The following is a 19,429-nucleotide window of genomic DNA, read 5'->3' on the forward strand; positions in this document are numbered from 1 at the left end:
TCCAGTGAAGGAGGCAAATTAAAGAAGAAATAATCAAGACTGTGGGAATGGGGAATTTGGGATCACACAGCAGCAGTCTTAATGTGGAGATTACGCAGCTTTTATTGCAACAGCAAGACACCCAATCTCCTAGGTAGCAGGGCTATTGGGAATGTCAGGAAATGTTTAAACTAGGAACAAAGTAGAATTTTACTCATACAAAAACTGATTATGCATCTCCAATTTACCCATCAGGCTTTATGGATTGCCTAACTAGAATGACAAACTGCAATTACTCAAGGGTAAAACAATTAAGAAACATGTATTTTGGAGGAGGGTTTGGCAGGTGGAGTTTTGGAGATGCTCCAAAACATGCAAAGGGAGAGATACTATTACAGTATTGGGCAACTGGCTAAGATGCAGCCCCATAAATGTCATATTGTAAGATCTTCTCTCCATTTACAAAAAACACACATTTTTGCCCATGTTGCATGGCATATGTTAATTAACCCATGTTAAAATCGCAATTCTAACACTTGTTAGCTAGTTAAAGTAACCCTGCGGGTGAGCCTAGCAAACATGTAAACTATGATTGCCTTGTCTTCACTAGGATCCAATACAAGCTAGCTTGACAAAGATTAAAAAGACACTTTTTTCCCCAAAGAACATGCAGATTGGCTTTTTGCAGATCTAACTCCTTATAATTGTTTTTTAAGTATTCATCTCTTATCCAACAATGTGGAATCAAATTTTAAAACTTTAAAATAAAGCAGTGGTCCCAAAATTTGGGAATTTTGGATCCCAAAATTCTATTAAAATTCAGATAAATCGGTACTAGAACTTTCCACTCTAACTCCCTAACATTAAATGGACATCAAGGCTTGTTTAAAGTTATAAAATAAATGTTCATTACCAAATCTATTTTGCAACTAACAACCAGCAAGGTCTATACCTTGAATCCACTAAACACTCACAAAATTATAGTGCTGTACCATAACCTACAGCCACATCTGTACATGCTGTGTGAACTGCCAGAGATGTGTTCTGTGCTATTACTGAAGTGCACCACTAATGCAAGTCAATCTTAATGAACACTTCCTTTCTGAAAGGCCAGGAGTTACCCTGTGCAACAGAGAAGCAGAGTTGCAAGTGAAGTCACAGCACTGGTTTGAAACTAGCCTGCGTGGTACAGGAGAACAAAGCTGAGTAAAGAAGAAAAAGACAGGAACAACCACCTAAAACCGCCTAAAGCCATTTGATAATTTGCTGTAAACTTAATACCACACCATTATTAAAAACAAAGCAGTTTTTTGCTTAACATAGGCTACAGTAACTTTTAATTATTCTTTATTACTTCTAGAATATTAATTCCTAACCTGTTTAGAAAAAGCTACAAAATACTAGCACCTAACATTAACCTCATTAACCTGAGTGTGAAACAATCAAGCCCACTTCAAATACGAAAAGCAACAAACCCTGAATTAGATTTGATGCAAGAGATGTTGCAGTCTATGCAACGTTTTTCACCGTGAAACCCTGAAAGCTAGCACAAGGAAAAGACCTAGGTTATTTTGATTCCCACACACAGTAAAAGTTAATCTGAAGTGTTGGGTCCAGATCAGGCGGGAAAACAACAGGACCCTTTCAGGTTTCAGAGTGGTAGCCATGTTAGTCTGTATCAGCAAAAAGAAGGAGGAGTACTTGTGGAACCTTAGAGACTAACAAATTTATTTGAGCACAAGCGGAGGAGAGCCGACCTCAGGGGCAGGAGGTGGTGGCAGTGACTCAGGTTCAGGTAGAAGAGTTGAGTCAGAAAATGATTCAACCCTCTCAGGCTCAGAGTGGATGGGCTTGGGTCCAGGTCAGACCTAAAAATTAGACCTGAGCAGACCTCTAGGGCCAAAAAAGAAACAAGCACTGAGATAGGCTCAAGCTTCAAAATTAAGTCAGCACTGAAACAGCTGTGCAGGCACTAATGCAATGAGTAGCCTTAAGACTACTGTGAAACTGTGGCACTGGAGCAGGCATCTCATGTGCTGATAGCAATGCTGTCACCAGAGTGCAGAGAACACCCACTAAAATATCTTGGTAGTGCCAGGGTGTTGGCTGAAACAATATAGAGGCAACACAGTGGCAGGAACAAAAACTCTGTTCCAAAGCACCGAGACAAATGTCAGACCACTGCAGAGAAGCACGCACTAAAGGACCATGAAAATAAACAAGTTCTAAAGCGCATGGAAGCACGAGGCTTGAAAAATTTTGCACAAATATACTGGACCTGACTGGGAGAAGAGGATACCCAGTGAACCTCACTGTGATCCAAAGAGCTGGAATAATAAAGCACAGTCTCCTCCAGGAAGCTCCTTTACCAACCGAAAGTAAGGAACTGACTAAAGTTCGGAAGGTGCCGTTTACACTCTCTCTAAGAGGAGCACAGTGGTCATGCTCTTCACTACTACTGTTGTGCTCAAGAATAAAAACAAAACTTCACAGCTAGGGGAGTTTGGTTAGTCTCATACTAAGAAGCAAAGAGCCAGCGGTGAGAATCCTGCATAGGTGGTGAGCCAAATTTTATGCTAATCTAATGCCACTTAAATTAATGGACTAATGCCAGCAAAGAATCTAAGTGTAAAATATGCATGCAGGTTTATAATCCATTTACAGTCCTCTTACTTGGATGGAGAAAGGGGAGAACGAAGGGAAACTGAATTTACGCTTTAAAATATATACTGTATAAATACACACATGTGCGCAGAGGAGTGTTTCCTTTCCCACTCTATACTTTTAATCTTCAATCATATCAAAAACGAAATTCAACAAAAAAACTGCTTGCATGCAGTATTGTTATATTTTCAACTGTATCCTTTCCTTTCAATATTTTTAATTTCTGTTCTGGAGTTCTTCTATCCTGCAGAAAAACATATAGCAAGATCCAGAGGCTAGAAGTTTAAGGTAGACAAATTCTGAGTAAAAATAAGGCACAAAAGAGTGACAGCAATTAACCATTTGAACAATTTACCAAGAGTAATGGTAGATTCTCCATCACTGGGAATTTTTAAATCAAGACTGGATGTTTCTCTAAAGATATGCTCTAGTTCAGGGGTTCTCAACAATTTTTTTGGTGGCCTCAACTCTTACTGGTGGCCGCTCTGACAATCTTTCCTAAAATATTCATTAACTTTAAGGAAAATAAATAAATATGCACATATACATGTCTAAATCATTGTAATTTATGTAGAGGTTGGTTTTTTTGGCAGACTCAATAATAAAAAGAATGTACAGTTGTCTCTGTTATTTATTGGACCTAAACAGAATAGAAACACAAATAAGGTGCTTTGCACATTCTTGTCTTTTTCTTGTTGCTTCTTTAATATTTGTATGTTTGTTAATATCACTTTTCATAACTAGCTGGGAGGCTGTGAAAAGTGATATTAACAAACATACAAATATCAATTTTCACAAGGGACAAATTAAGACCTGGATGGAGAGGTGGGTAGGGAGACAGAGGGGCTAGGGCAAGGCGGGGATAGATGGAGGGCCGGGGAGGCAGCGGGGTAGAGGGGGTAAGCCGAGGGCCGGAACCCGCTGCCATGTGACTGGGGTCCAGAGCCAGAGCCTGAAGCCCAACGACTGGAGCCTGCTGCCTACAACCCCAAGGCTGAAGCCCGAAGCATGAGCCTCACCACCCCTGGGAAGGTGGGGAACTCACTGGCTGCCTACTCCTCCAGCGTTTGTGGGCTCCAGAGAGGGGCGGGGCTCAATGCCTGCTGGTAGCCCTGGGGGAGGGTCCACTGCTTCCCTCCTCTCCCCCCCCCATCACTGCCCAGGAGGCTGTGCCTGCAAGAAAAGCCCCTGGTGGCTGTATGCGGCCTCAGTGGCCACATTTGAGAAATGCTGCTCTAGTTCAAACAAATTAATTCAGGGAAGCATTATGGCCTGTGTTACACAGGAGGTCAAACTGGATGATTACAATGGTCCCTTCTGGCCTTCTCAACTATGAATCTATAATGCACCTATCACAATGTTGTTACATGTATTTATAACATTTATTTTTAAATATTAATAAATTAAAGAACTCTCCAAACTAGAAACTAAAGAAAATAACTAAAATGATCCTTCTCAACCCACTTCTTTAGAAAAAGACTATTCAGTAAATAGATCAGGCCTTGCAGGATGGCCCAAGCATCAACAAACTTATGCCTTGATGAAGCAAGGAAGGGGAGCAAACTCCAGAGCCCTTCACTGATAAATGCCTGCCCCGAAGCTTACAATGGGGACTGCTATCTAAAGCATTTCAGATGATCAACTGTCAAGTTAATGGACGGAGAGAGGCCATCTCTAGCATGTAGAGGATACTAAACAAAGGATTTATGGTTTAAAAAAAAAGTTACAAGCTGCTATCCAAAAGAAAATGAAAAAAAGATATCTTGGCTACAGCAGCTGTCTGGATATCCAGAAGCAACCACTGTTCCCACAGGTTTACTGATTGAGGAAAGTTGCTGATGCAGGACCAGCATATGCTTTCTCCATCAAAGAGGCCTCTGACACTTCTGGGTGTTTCTCAAACCCACAAGTGCCACCTTTGTTTTATCTGAACTGCACTTCAAAAAAATGTATAGTTCCAATTTGATCTAGACCTAGGCTTGAAAAAATTTACCATTTCCTGGTAAATACAGAGGATTATGAATTAACCTAGAAGGTCATCATCCACATGGATAATGAAGTCGTCAATTCCGACAAGCCTTGACAATTCCAACCAAGCTGATAAGTAACTCAGTTCGCTCAGGAAATCAGAGGTGTAGTAATAAAGCAACAATATAATCTAATCTCATGATTTTTACTAAGTGGACACTCTAATTCAATCTAGTTTTGGAATAAGAGTTCTGATACATTTAGGCCACTTCTACAACTTGAGAATTTCAGAAGAAGATTCCCATTTGTGCAACTACTGATTCAGCGGCACTGAAATTTGTATCAGCAGACACCCTGGTATAAAAAAAAGTTTCCATCATGGTAAAACCAGCTCTCTCAATCATCTATTTTATTGAATAATATGCCACACCATTCCCATGTCCAACTAGGGTGACCAGACAGCAAATGTGAAAAATCGGGACGGGGCAGGGGGTAATAGGAGCCTATATAAGAAAAAGACCCAAAAATCGGGACTGTCCCTATAAAATTGGGACATCTGGTCACCCTACATCCAACAAAATTATTATACTGTTCATACCATTTCAGCAAAACTTGATACAATAGAGTTTTCCACCTATTATTTTACTCCCTTCAACATCTATAATCTTGTCTCCCTCTTCTACTATTCACCAACATATTCAATTTCAAGATTTTTAAATTAATTTCTTAACTGATTTCTTAATTACATAGTTTTAAAGGTGTCCAAACTATTTCAATTACTATTCTCTTCTTTCTCATTTTACAAATACCATATTAAGCTCCTGAAATGTACTTGTATTAAACAACTAAATGTTATCAGGAAATTTGCTTTACCGACTGATATTCAAAAGTATCTCTACTTCTGCCTTTATCTCCTTGAAATGAGATTTATGATTTGTAGACATTAATACTGCTCATAAGAGCAATGTGTTTTTACTAACCTTAGAAAATCTGGGGTCAGTAGCCACTGCTTATTTGTATATTCTGAACAGCAATGCAAACATGTCTCAGAGTATTGACGAACTGGGCTACTAAAGGATTTTATTATTTAACATGGATGTAACAAGTAGGGAAGAAAATGAAGAGGTGACCTGCTAAAGAATGTATCTTGTTTCTACCATACCAGGCAGACCTGTTGTGATGCCCTACTAGTTTTTTCTTGAGGGAAGAGGGATGTTCTACTAAATACTATACTATGTGGGCTCACTTTATAAGCAATTTTATTCCTCAGACATAAAAACATACATACACTTTTTCCAAAAGAAAGTCCTGGTCTAGATCACATTGGCACTGTGAATTTTGTGGTTGAAGTGCAGTTCAGATAAAACAAAGGTGTAGTTTAAAGCTGTGTAATTCTGTACACAACTGCACAACTGAATCTAGCCTAACTAATTAGGCTTGACACTCTTTTGTATCTGTCCTTGTATACCAATACACTTTAACAACCTATTTGTTTTTTCTGCACCTAGCCTATGAAACCATCACAGCCAAACAAATACACAAATGCAAAACATACATTTTGAAGAGTTGGCTAGGAGAGCAGATTTAGGGGGAAAAAACTAACAAACGTTCTGAATTCCATTGTCCTGCCTTCTGGGAGATTAAAAACTTGCAGTGTTTTCCACCATGTTCATACATGCCCCCCCACCCCATCACCAATTTGCGGTGGAAATCTGGATCTTCAATTTTACATGCTAGGAGAGAAGGAAAGAATTCAAGATTACTGTCTATAATCCAAATTTCAGCCTATTCTTCCTGTACTGGGTTCAACCTCTAATCTTTATAGGGAAGGATTAATAGCCTGCTGGAACGGGCACTGGAATGGGACTCAGGAGACCTGGATTCAATTTCTAACTTTGAAACTGGTCTGCTGGGTGATCTTGGGCAAGTCACTTCCCTCCTTATACCTCAGTTTCCCCATTTGTGAAAGAAAGGGGAAAAGGATACGGACCTCCTTTGTACAGCACTTTTAGATCTACTAATGAAAGTGAGGCAAGTGATAAGTATTATTAACTATGATCAATACTATTATATTTGGGGTCAGTCATTTTGACTGAGTCATGGAAAGGTTCCATAGCTTCCTTGAGCTGTTTGTGTGTGTGTGTGTGTGTGTGTGTGTGTGTGTGTGTGTGTGTGTGTGTGTGTGTGTGTATTTGGTTTTGTTCTTGTATGGTTCCAGATCTTTGTTGTTAATTAGATCAAGTTAGATTTCCCAACACTGACAGTAGTGTCATCCTCCAGTAATTTGCCGAATTCCTTCAAAACTTCTTTCAATTGCTTTTGTAAATTTAGTGCTTTCTTTTACAGTTTTTTTCAAAATTATTTGACTTAAGTTCTCTTCATGCTCGGTGCAAATTTAATCATATTTTATGGTAGTTGGAAGAAAACAGAGCAACAGTCTTACTAAAAATTCCATCAAGTGTCACTGGAGAACTAAACATAAAGCCTGCTTTTTCTATTCAACCAACCATGAAGGCTGATCGTGGATGCCAAAGTATTTTTTATCTTCTGCAATGAAGGTAGGCATAGCGGTCGGTGGGTTTTCGGTATAGGGTGATGTTAACGTGGCCATCGCTTATTTGTACTGTGGTGTCTAGGAAGTGGACCTCCCATGTAGATGGGTCCAGGCTGAGGTTGATGGTGGGGTGGAAGCTGTTGAAATCATGGTGGAATTTTTCCAGGGTCTCCTTCCCATGGGTCCAGATAATGAAGATATCATCAATATAGCGTAGGTAGAGAAGGGGCGTGAGTGGACAAGAGCTGAGGAAGCGTTGTTCCAGGTCAGCCATAAAAATGTTGGCATATTGTGGGGCCATGCGGATGCCCATAGCGGTGCCACTGGTCTGGAGGTATATATTGTCACCAAATTTGAAATGATTGTGCATGAGGATAAAGTCACAGAGCTCAGCAACAAGTTGTGCTGTGTCATCATCAGGGATACTGTTCCTGACAGCTTGTTTTCCATCTGTGTGTGGGATGTTTGTGTAGAGAGCCTCTACATCCACGGTGGCTAGGATGGTGTTTTCTGGGAGGTCACCAATGCATTGTAGTTTTCTCAGGAAATCAGTGGTGTCACGGAGATAGCTGGGAGTGCTGGTGGCGTAGGGTCTGAGTAGGGAGTCCACATATCCAGACAGTCCTTCAGTGAGTGCCAATGCCCGAGATGATGGGGCGTCCAGGATTTCCAGGTTTGTGGATCTTGGGTAGTAGATAGAATAACCCCGGTCGGGGCTCCCGCCAACCTTAAGCATATTCTCACCAGCAACCACACACCGCACCATATCAACTCTAACTCAGGAACCAATCCATGCAACAAACCTCGATGCCAACTCTGACCACATATCTACACCAGCAACACCATCACAGGACCTAACCAGATCAGCTACAACATCACCGGCTCATTCACCTGCATGTCCACCAATGTTATATATGCCATCATGTGCCAGCAATGCCCCTCTGCTACGTACATTGGCCAAACTGGACAGTCACTACGCAAGAGGATAAATGGACACAAGTCAGATATCAGGAATGGCAATATACAAAAACCTGTAGGAGAACACTTCAACCTCCCTGGCCAGACAATAGCAGATGTAAAGGTAGCCATCTTACAGCAAAAAAACTTCAGGACCAGACTCCAAAGAGAACTGCTGAGCTCCAGTTCATTTGCAAATATGACACCATCAGATCAGGATTAAACAAAGACTGTGAATGGCTATCCAACTACAGAAGCAGTTTCTCCTCCTTTGGTGTTCACACCTCAACTGCTAGCAGAGCACCTCACCCTCCCTGATTGAACTAACCTCGTTATCTCCAGAATGATTTATACCTGCCTCTGGAAATTTCCATTACTTACATCTGAAGAAGTGAGGTTCTTACCCATGAAAACTTATGCTCCCAATACTTCTGTTAGTCTTAAAAGTGCCACAGGACCCTCTGTTGCTTTTTACAGATTCAGACTAACATGGCTACCCCTCTGATATATTCATGATGAGTGCTTTAATCATTTATTTAAATTGCTCACTTTGTGCTAGGTTGAAAGGTGACATTTATTGCATAAAAAAGATTGTGACTTTCTTACCAAAGTCTTTACTTTCAATTGTTTGTATTCCATAATCACGGACCGATTGTTGGGTTTTTTGGATGTCAAAGAACAGAAAACATTCCTGATGTTAAATAGCTGCTGGCCAGCCTTGGAACTGACTTCATAATGATGGATGCTACGTTTCAATGGTGACTATGGCATCAGAAATACCTTACTTGCAGAATCATCAAAACTTTTTCAGTCTTTTGCTCCTCTGCTTCAATAACCAATCTTTAATTTAGTGTCACATTTGATAAATCTGAAGAAGCCTATTTTCTGAACTTTTTAAAAGAAGCATGAATCCTTTCCCACTCACTACTTCATTCTTGACAATGTTTACATTTTACATCAGAAGAATCATTTTCATTACTTTAGTATATTCAATTTCTTATTTCCTACAACTTCCGGCATGTCAAGTCATATAGATGTTTACTAATCACTAAAAACTAACTCCCACTCTTTTCAAGTATTGATGAGCAGTTTACTAATTTACTAATTAGAACAAGAAACAACCACCTAGTGCAGTGGTGCTCCATTTTTTTGCATATTGGTACCCAATTTTCTATACAGGGACCATCCCATTTACCACTATGAAAGGGACAGAATATCTGCAATTACCTGATACCTGTTCACAACCGCCACATTAAGAGCCCCGATTTAGTTAATTTAAACACCACAAAAACTGAAGAATACAAAAAGTTAGCCAGTTTTATATTGAACTATGTTATCAGACATCCTTCCCACCTTACAGAAATTTCTAGATTCTATTATCAAAGCATTTGAAATATATATTGAGGTCATGTAAATATTTTATGACAAGTTCAAAAACCTAAAGAAAAAAATTCAAAATCTACCATATACCAGCTTGGTTTTTTCCTTAGCGTTGTTTTTTTTCCTACAGCCCAAACTCCCAGGCTACACATAGCAGTTTGGAACTACATTTAGAAGCTACTGTATTAATTTAAATCTAAAAAAAGGGGGCATAATCTATATAATTTGTAAAAGTTCTTTTGGATTTATGATGTAAGGTGCTACAGAAATATCATACAAGGTAGACAGCCAAATTTCTTCCTCTCTACTGCTACTGAAACAGCAATGTGTTTGTGGTATGTATTTTTAGTTAGGTCAAGAAAGCCTAAAGTGTATGGCTAGGCACTCCTATAAATCTAATTAAATAAATAAACTGAATGATTTGGGTGAAGATCACTGAGCAGGAAGATCGGAAGAATGCTGGGACCTGAAACGTCCATAGCAGTTCGACAGTGACTGGTAGGGTTGTGGGAATTGAGACAGGAGGAGATTTGGTAGGGGCAGCAGGAACACTCACCGAGGAGCAAAAAACGTTCCAAAGGTAATGAGGCTGTAAGTTAATGTGACAAAACCAGTCTCAGAGACCAGGAAAGTGAGTCAAAGGAAAAGGGAGAGCAAAACAAGAAGCCAGCAGACCAGGGAGAAAATAGCAGAGAAAAAAGGATGGAGAACTATACCTGGAAAGATACATAAGCTCATGGTCCTCTCTCTGCACTAGAAGTGGTTTTTACTGCCCAAACTGGGAGTGATATATTAGTAATAAAATATATAACACACTGAAATGACCAGGTCATAGCTACAACCAGAGTGGCGGAAGACTAAAGGTCATCCACGCCTAGGTACTGGATACTTGGTGTGAAAAGAGCTTTATAAAGAGTTATACAGTAATAAATTCAATTACTGGGCTGAACATCAACAGTTTATCAGTATATAGCAGTTTAGCGCAGAAAGTACAGAACAATATACCATATCCAATTGAAAGTACAGGGGGAATTGCGTGATCAGAATGTAATTACCTCATCTAATTACACCTCTACCTCGACATAATGCTATCCTCAGGAGCCAAAAAAATCTTACCGTGTTATAGGTGAAACTGCATTATATCGAACTTGCTTTGATCCACTGAAGTGCGCAGCCCCCCCCCCCCCCCCCCCCTCGGAACCCTGCTTTATTGCGTTGTATCCAAATTTGTGTTATATCGAGTAGCATTATATCAAGGTAGAGGTGTACCTTGCAGAACCCCAAGCTAAACACAATTCTGGCAAAAAAATGCCATGGGATCTTTAATGACAAGTGTCTGAGAGTGTTTTAAGACTCATCTGAAAGATGGCAGCTCCATAAGCAGCCTCCATTAATGCTACACTGGGATACTGGTTTAGTACTCAGAAGAAAGAGCGCAACTTACTAAATCACCAACACCATTTCCCGAATGTTTTTTGGAGGTCTTATTCACATATTAATTAGGTCTTATCCTGCTTCATTTCTGAGTTCCAAGGAGTTCAAAATCCAGAATAGTATGACTGCAGAATATGACCAGCAGCGTCAAGCAAAATGTGTAATTATTTTTCTATATGAAAATTAGCCAATAGTATGTGACCCAATTCCCAAATTATCACAGGCAAAATGATTTGGTAGACTGCTTTTGAAAAACTCTATCCCCACATGTCCATTTGGGCACATTAAGTGATATAATGTCAAACAGGCTTTAAGTATACTAGAATATTGGCAGGAAGTTGACCACTTGGAACACTTGCTCCATTTCCCACTATGCACAGATGTGCGAATAACACAGTACTAAGGAACAAATTACATGATTTATTCCTGAATTTCCCATGCCAGGTCTCAAAGTAAGGAACACCACTAAAACAAGAAAAAAACATAGCTTTCATTACCACCCTAAAAAGATGGGTTTCCTCAAGAATCTGCCTTTAACCAAAATCTTTTTCATAACTTCATAAGAATTGTGCAAGTTTTATCTGAAATACTCCCATTAGCATTACTGAAAACAGTAAAACTAAGGCTGGGTCTACACTACCCGCCTGAATCGTCGGGTAGAAATCAGGACGCGACAATCGATCCCCGAATCGACGCTCTTACTCCACCAGCGGAGGTGGGAGTAAGCGCCGTCAACGGGAAGCCGCAGAGGTCGATTTTGCCGCCGTCCCTACAGCGGGGTAAGTCGGCTGCGATACGTCAAATTCAGCTATGCTATTCGCGTAGCTGAATTTGCGTATCTTAAATCGACACCCCCCCACCCCCCCGTAGTGTAGATGTAGCCTAAGACTCAACTCAGTGATTTGAAAATACAGGAGCATCTTTAGGAAGGATATTTTTCTTTAAAGAACTTTTAAACACAAGTACAAAGCACTGTCATTTTCTTTTTCCTACATGACCCAAGCTCAGTGAATTTTCCAGCGTTTTTATTTCAAATACATGGAATAGCCATTAAGAATGTTAGGCACTGTCATATAGGTAACCATCAGAGGGAAATTCCAAACCAACAAGTCCTTACAACTTGTAAAAATGGAAGGGTAAGTGAAAAAGGAAAGACAATAATACTCATTAATCTGAATCAAGTGTTTTTCAAAACAAAAACAAACATGTTACGTCTTTTGCTATTCTGTTTGAAAGGAAAAAATATTTCTTTAATTTTTACAAATTTTTACACAAGTTTTAAAACTAATATTTTTAAATAAAATAAGTCAAAAACATGTCAAAAAATATTTTAAAGTGTTTCAATTGTTGACCATTAAAGAGTAATTGGTATTTTTAAGAGCTAAAAATATACCCTGCAGAAGAATCTGTAAAGTTATATTATCACACCTTTAATGTGGAAAGAATTATTTCAATTAATTTTTATACATTTAGAAATTGAATCAAGAGATATATATTTACTGTTACTATGAATCATAAAAATGCTGTATAGTGCTTATGTTCCATATAACTACAGTGCTTTATGTCAATCCCCAGTTCTGTTTGTGCTCCTATTAGCAATTAAGTACAATGGAGAGCTCTATGTTGCTACTGAATAAACTGAACGTGTTGGCAGTCCTACTTTTAGCTAGGAACTTGTATTACAGTAATCAGAGTGCCCTCAAGTAGCTCTTAAAGTACTTTTAATACTTCCTGGCCTAATTAAATTAGGTTAATCTTATCTACATTTCTAAAATGTCTGACCAATACAGTGGCATGATTAAAAAAAAAAAAAAACTACAATAATACAGGGCTTTTAGTTTTTTGCAACTGTGTTAAAGAATCATCTCTCAATATTGTGGAATAAGGTAAATTTAACTTCAATGGCTAATTAAACCCAATCATTGAAATTACAATTCCTATATCAGTATCTAAAAGACATCGAAAATTTAGTTTTGTAAATTAACAATAGAAACTCAAACACTTGCATCTATTTTATGGTCAAAAAACGTATACTTAAAAAGTGAGGTTCAAAATTGAAGTTTATAAACCTACTTTCATAATTTTATAATTTTGAATCGTTGTGATAAATTTGATAAATTTCGTTCCTCTCAGAATGTTTAAATATCAAGCAATACAACACTTGCAAGTCAAATTTTAATAGTAAAATGGTAATTTTTTACTTTTTACATAAACCTCCCATTACACTTACAATATTACAAATTAAGCATGAAAACAATACACCTCACTTCCTCCTCTTCACATTCTAATGTACTAAATACTGCTATATCATTACAGAGAATAAAAATCTGATTCCTTGATCTATTTAGCGAGTTGATTTTCTTAATGTTAATATTTGGTCAATACATAGTGCATGTATTACATCTGAGTCTTTGAATCTACCAAGTAAATCACCTGAAACATGTTACTCAACAACATACTAACATTTAATACATTAGACATTTAAATCCCATACATTCCTTTCCCCTACATTTGGGTCTTTTCAAGTGTAGCCTCATAAATATGTGCATATAACCTAAAATATACTAGAAAATGCCAAGAAAAACCACAAGTGGGGGGGGGGGACATGGAAGAGCGACAAAACAGATGAGTGCAGCTTGTAGCCCCACATCTACTGTATCAGGTATGGCCAACATTTTTACAGGATACTGTTATACTGTTGGTTCAATTTTAATCAATGGTATGGAACACAAAAATAATCTTAGCAATTCTCCCTGACTGGTATTTGCAAACATATTCAAGAAACAGCATTCCACAGGGATCCCAAGTCAACACTCTTGTGGAAGTAAACTCAGGCTCACAAAGGTATAGACAATATTTTTGATTTATAGAGCACCTGGAGTCTGCTGCAACCTTTAACTTCCAATTCACCAGACCTCCATAGAGCTGGGGTTCTCAGATCACAAATCTATGGTAGGCTTTAAAGAGAGACATCATTACAACGAACTTGAGAAGTAAATGAAACAATTGCCTCCAAACCCACACACATGCTAATCCACCCATTTCCCCCCCAACACTGCAGCTTCAACACTGTCTCATAATAGTAATTTTATAAATGATGGCTTGGTGTGGGTTTTTTAATTTCAGCTACTTTTTTCTATATAAATATTGACATCTAACTGTCCTATTGATTTTGGCACATTTTAATCACAGAAAATTGTTAGATATTTTTAACAGTATTTCATGGAGATCTGAAAGCTTACGAATATATGAATAACTACACTGGGTCAAGACCAATGTTACATCTAGCCTAGTATCCTATCTTCCTACAACGGCTAGTGCCAGATGCTTCAAAGGGAATGAACAGAACAGAGCAATTATCATGTGATCCATCCTGATGTCCAGTCCCACCATCTGCCAGTCAGAGGCTTCAGGAACACCCAGAGCATGGGGTGGCTGGCATCTCTGACCATCTTGGCTAATAGCCATTGATGGACCTATCCTCCATGAACATACCTAATTCTTTTTTTAACCCAGTTATGCTTTCGGCCCTCACAACAATCCTTGGCAACAAGTTCCACAGGCTGACTGTGTATTTAGATGCAGTAGCACTTTCTTTTGTTTGTTTTAAACCTGCTGACTACTAATTTCATTGGGTGACCCCTGGTTTGTGTGTTATGTGAAGGGGTAAATAACACTTCCTCGCCATTTGTGATTTTATAGATCTGTCATATCTCCCCGCCTTAGTCATCTCTTTTCCAAACTGAACAGTCCCAGTTTTTTACTCTCCCCTAACACGGAAGCGTTCTATATACCTAATCATGTTTGTTGCACTTCTCTGTACCTTTTCCATATCACGTTATCAATTTCTTAGACCTTAATATTAACAACAGCTTCCCATACTTAAAACCACAGTGTAAAATGCATACTGAAAATGAAAATATGTACGCTCTAAAATTCTGAAAAGGAAGAAGAGCAAAAGCTTCTAACAAGTTCTGCTAGCTTTTGGCTACTTTTTTTCTAAAGAAAAAAAGACTAACACACAACAGTGAATACTTGGAGTGTCCCTGAGATTAATGTAAGAGTGCTCCAATGTATTCCAAAACAAATCCATTAGGTCATGCAAAGATATACAAATGAAGTGTTTCTAAAGGCAAGTGTGTAAGTATCTTGGTATGGATGTAGTGATTTTCAGGACAATTTTACTTATCCCTTTCCCTCACTCCATAACAAGGAAATCATTTGGCTGTGCATTTTAAATCAATGGAAAGGAACACTATCAGTCCCTGGAAAAATCATGGAGCAGGTCCTCAGGAATCCATTTTGAAGCACTTGGAGGAGAGGAAGGTGATCAGGAATGGTCAATATGGATTCACCAAGGGCAAGTCATGCCTGACCAACCTGATTGCCTTCTATGATGAGATAACTGGCTCTGTGGATATGGGGAAAGCAGTGGGCGTGATATATCTCGACTTGTATCAAAAGCTTTGCTAAGTCACCCACAGTATTCTTGCCAGCAAGTATGGATTGGATGAATGGATATAAGGTGGACAGAAAACTGACTAAATCATCAGGCTCAACGGGTAGTGGACAACGGCTCAATGTCTAGTTGGCAGCCTGTACCAAGCTGAGTGTCACAGGGATCTGTCCTGGGACCGGTTTTGTTCAACATCTTCATTAATGATCTGGATGATGTGATGGATTGCATTCTCAGCAAGTTCACAGATGACACTAAACTGGGGGGAGAGGTACATACAATGGAGGGTAGGGATAAGGTCCAGAGTGACGTAGACAAATTGGGGGATTCGGCAAAAAGAAATCGGATGAGGTTCAACAAGGACAAGTGCAGAGTCCTGCACTTAGGACGGAAGAATCCCATGCACTGCTACAGGCTGGGGACCGACTGGCTAAGTGGCAGTTCTGCAGACAAGGACCTGGGGATTATAGTGGACAAGAAGCTGGATATGAGTCAACAATATGCCCTTGTTGCCAAGAAGGCTAACAGCATATTGGGCTGCATTAGTAGCTAGCGGATCGCGGAAAGTGATTATTCCCCTCTCTTCGGCACTGGTGAAGCCACATCTGGAGTACTGCGTCCAGTTTGGGGGCCCCCATTAAAGAAAGGATGTGGAAAATTTGAGAGAGTCTAGCGGAGGGCAACAAAAATTATTAGGGGTCTGGGGTGCATGACTTACAAGGAAAGGCTGAGTGAACTGGGCTTATTTACTCTGCAGAAGAGTGAGGGCGGATTTGATAGCAGCCTTCAACTACCTGAAGGGGGGTTCCAAAGAGGATGGAGCTAGGCTGTTCTCAGTGGTGGCAAATGACCAAACAAGGAGCAATGGTGTCAAATTGCAGTGCGGGAGCCTAGGCTGGATATTACAAAAAAACTATTTCACTAGGAGGGTGGTGAAGCATTGGAATGGGTTACCTAGGGAAGTAGTGGAATCTCCATCTTTAGAGGTTTTTAAGGTTTGACAAAGCCCTAGCTGGGATGATTTAGTTGGGGCTAATCCTGCTTTGAGCAGGGGGTTGGACTAGATGATCTCCTGAGGTCTCTTCCAATGCTAATCTTCTATGATCTTAGTGCTTAGCAGCAGTAGACTCCTCTACACAGCAAGCCAGAGAGGGTTAAGTCAAACTTTGTCTCACAGGGTATACCAGGCCCATGGAACCGGCATACTGGAATGTGTGTGAGAAGCTTTACCAGCTATAGTGCAAAAAAATAGCACAGAGCAGAAACTGAAAGAAAAATCAGATAGAGGAAAAAAAGAAGGAAATTAAGACGAAACAGGAGAGGACTGAATAAGCACATTCAGTTTACAACTGACACCTAGTCAACAGTGTACTTTAGTGTTTGTAAACAAAGGGAAGGGGAGAGGGTTTTTAACAATTCTGGCTGTTACTGCTTTTTTTCTACTTGTCTCCATCTCTTCCCTTTAGCAGTGAATGGGATGTGGTCCCTTGGTGGATGACTGTCAAACATTTTGATCCTCGGCTGTGTCATTCCTGTATTCATTCAGCCCTAAATCTTTCTAGACACATTGAGTGCAGGGACAACCTACAGTGTATCATGTTTAGAATATGGTTTTCAGGTCAGAGCACAATAACCACCAGCAGAAAAGTTGTAATGCAATCAATTTTCTTCCTATCACACAAAGAGCCCCATCTAATAAATGTGGACAAGGAGGAGCATATATCTGTTGTCAGCAAATCTTTCCAGAAACGGTGGAGAAGACAAGCCTCCTGAAATCGGCAGTAGATCTCAATTATAATCTACAAAATGTTAGTTTCATACATTAGGCTGTTGGATTCAGCTGTGATTAGACCATACAATCAAAGCGCTGATTATAAATCATGTTGGAAAAACAGCTAATTAGGCAAATAGGCAAAATTATTATTTTCCCTTGCTTTTCAAGGGCGGGATTAGAATACGGGAGCCGTGCAAAGCAAGGCTGTCAAGGCTGATACGGATAGTTGTCACAGGTGAGCTGAGGTCACTATTTTGTAAGCTACTGAAGGCGCAGCTCCCAACTTTTGTTTCTTGTTGTCCCTCCAGTGCAGTCCCAGGCGCAGCCAGAGAGGGAGCTTTGCTCCGCTCCTACCTCCCCGATCCCCTGCCGGGCACAGCAGCAGCCTGTCTGTTCCCCTCTCGCACACAGATGTAGCTAGCCAGCGGCACGAGAACTTTTGTCCCTCTGCTCCCAAGTCTCCCCCCACCCCACGGCTACAACCCCAGTCCCCCAAAGCTCCCGCCACACAAATCCGCCCTCCAGCCCCCCTCTTCACCCCGTGAGCCGCCGTCCCTCTCCCCAGCTCAGCGGAGCACACCCGAAAGTAGCCCAGCCCGGCAGCCCAGCTGCACCCCTCGTCCCCCCCGCAAATCCCAGCTCCCCTCGTCCTTACCGCCCCAGCCCCGCACTGCCGAGTGTGGACGGATCCTCTTCCCCCTGCCGCCCCCCCCAGTCACTCCCCCACCCCCGGCAGACACAGCCCTGCCGGTGCTGGGTGCCCCCCCCCCCCCCGTCTGCCCAGCTCTGCCTCTGCCCCCCCCCCGGCCCCGACAGAGGCAGCAGCGGTGCCCTCCCAGCCCTTCTCCGGCCCGCCGCTTCCCTCACCCGGGCCGCCGCCGCCTCCTCTAGCCCGGCCTTGGTGCCTCTCTTGGAGGAGCGGGTCCGGGACGAGATGAAATGGCTGCCGGCTCCGGCCGCGGCGGCCGCCGCTTTGCCCAGGGGGCGCAGGGAGCTCTTCCTGGTGTTCACCATGGCCCCGGCGAAGGCGGACACGGGGAGCCGCCGCCGCGGAGGGAGGGCTGCGGGGCGCCTCCTCCCGGGAAGCGGGGCGGCCGGGCAGAGAGACACACCGAGCGCGCCGAGTTCGCCGCCGTCTTCTCGGCTCAGTCACACACTAACTGGCCGCCATTACTCTCCCTCTCCCTTTCTCCGCTCGGTCACCGCGAAGCCGCTGGCTGCCGCTTGGGGGCGCTGTGCGGCTGCGCAAGCCCGGCGGCCCCTGCTGGGTACTCTCTAGCCCGGCGCCGCGCGCTCTATGGGTCCTGCTCTGCGTGCGGGGGGGGAGGGGGGTGTCTGGCTCAGAGTCAGCCCTGCTGCCCCGAGCTCCCCTGAGGGCGGGGCCTGTGCGTGCCTGCAGCCCAAGGATGGGGGAGGGGGGTTCTAGCTGCCTGCAGCCCCCAGGGAGGGGGGGCGTCTGGCTGCAGCCGGTGCCTGTTCTTCAGGGGTGTGCGGAACCGCCTGAGTGAGGCTGCCTGAGACGCAGGTTGCACAGGCTGAGGCTGTGTGAACAGCAGGGGGAATCCAGGGTAATAAAGCCTAGGTGCTTTACAAAGAGGGTCAGTAGCACCATCCCCATTTTGCCAGTGGGGAAAACTGAGGTACATGGATGTATATCCTAAGTCCCCATGAGTCCCACTCCAGTGCCCTAGTCACTAGATCATCGTACTGCCTCTCCCCATCCAGCCGTTTCATTATTTGTATTGCAGTGGCACCTAGAAACCCAAACCTAGATTAGGGTCCTGACTGCTTTCGGGGTTATTCATACACATAAGTGAGCCCTTGCCTCAAAGTAAGACCTTACAGTCTATATACAGACAGACAAAGGGAGTGTCGGCCTTATTTTATAGATGAGGAACCAAGGCACAGAGAATAAGTGACAATGCCACATAGGAGATTTGAACTTTTGTGTAGTATTGCTGTGTATTGTTAAAAGACTGTTATGTCTTATCCAAAGGGTGGCTGCATTTCAACCAGGAGAGTGGTGCTTCCTGTATAAAGACCCAAACTTGCAAAATTTACTTAGTCAAGCAGTTTATTTTAAGTCAATGGAATGACTATTTATGTGAATAAATGTTCCCAAGGATGGGACTTCCACCACTTTCTGTGGAAACTATGCCATGGTCTAATAAGTTTCACTATTAAGAAATTCTCTCAATAGTTAGGACAAGTGTACACTACAAAATTAAGTTGGCCTAAATTACGTTGATGTACAGCCACCACA

At 41.6% G+C, this 19,429-nt stretch overlaps 1 protein-coding gene across 3 annotated transcripts in view; it reads right to left on the reverse strand.

Annotated features, from left to right (window-relative positions):
• Nucleotides 1-18,356, reverse strand: part of ATAD2B (ATPase family AAA domain containing 2B) — a 167,823-nt gene extending 149,467 nt beyond the window's left edge. For all 3 annotated transcript variants that reach the window (XR_004645254.1, XM_034766601.1, XM_034766600.1), the window contains exon 1: nt 18,034-18,356. Coding sequence is in view for 2 of the 3 variants with exons in the window: in XM_034766601.1 (XP_034622492.1) it covers nt 18,034-18,180 (147 nt within the window). In the remaining variant the exon portion in view is untranslated. The remainder of the gene's footprint in view (nt 1-18,033) is intronic.
• Nucleotides 18,357-19,429: the final 1,073 nt, after the last annotated feature.

This window comes from Trachemys scripta, chromosome 3 (assembly GCF_013100865.1).
Source record: "Trachemys scripta elegans isolate TJP31775 chromosome 3, CAS_Tse_1.0, whole genome shotgun sequence".
NCBI lineage: Eukaryota > Metazoa > Chordata > Testudines > Emydidae > Trachemys > Trachemys scripta.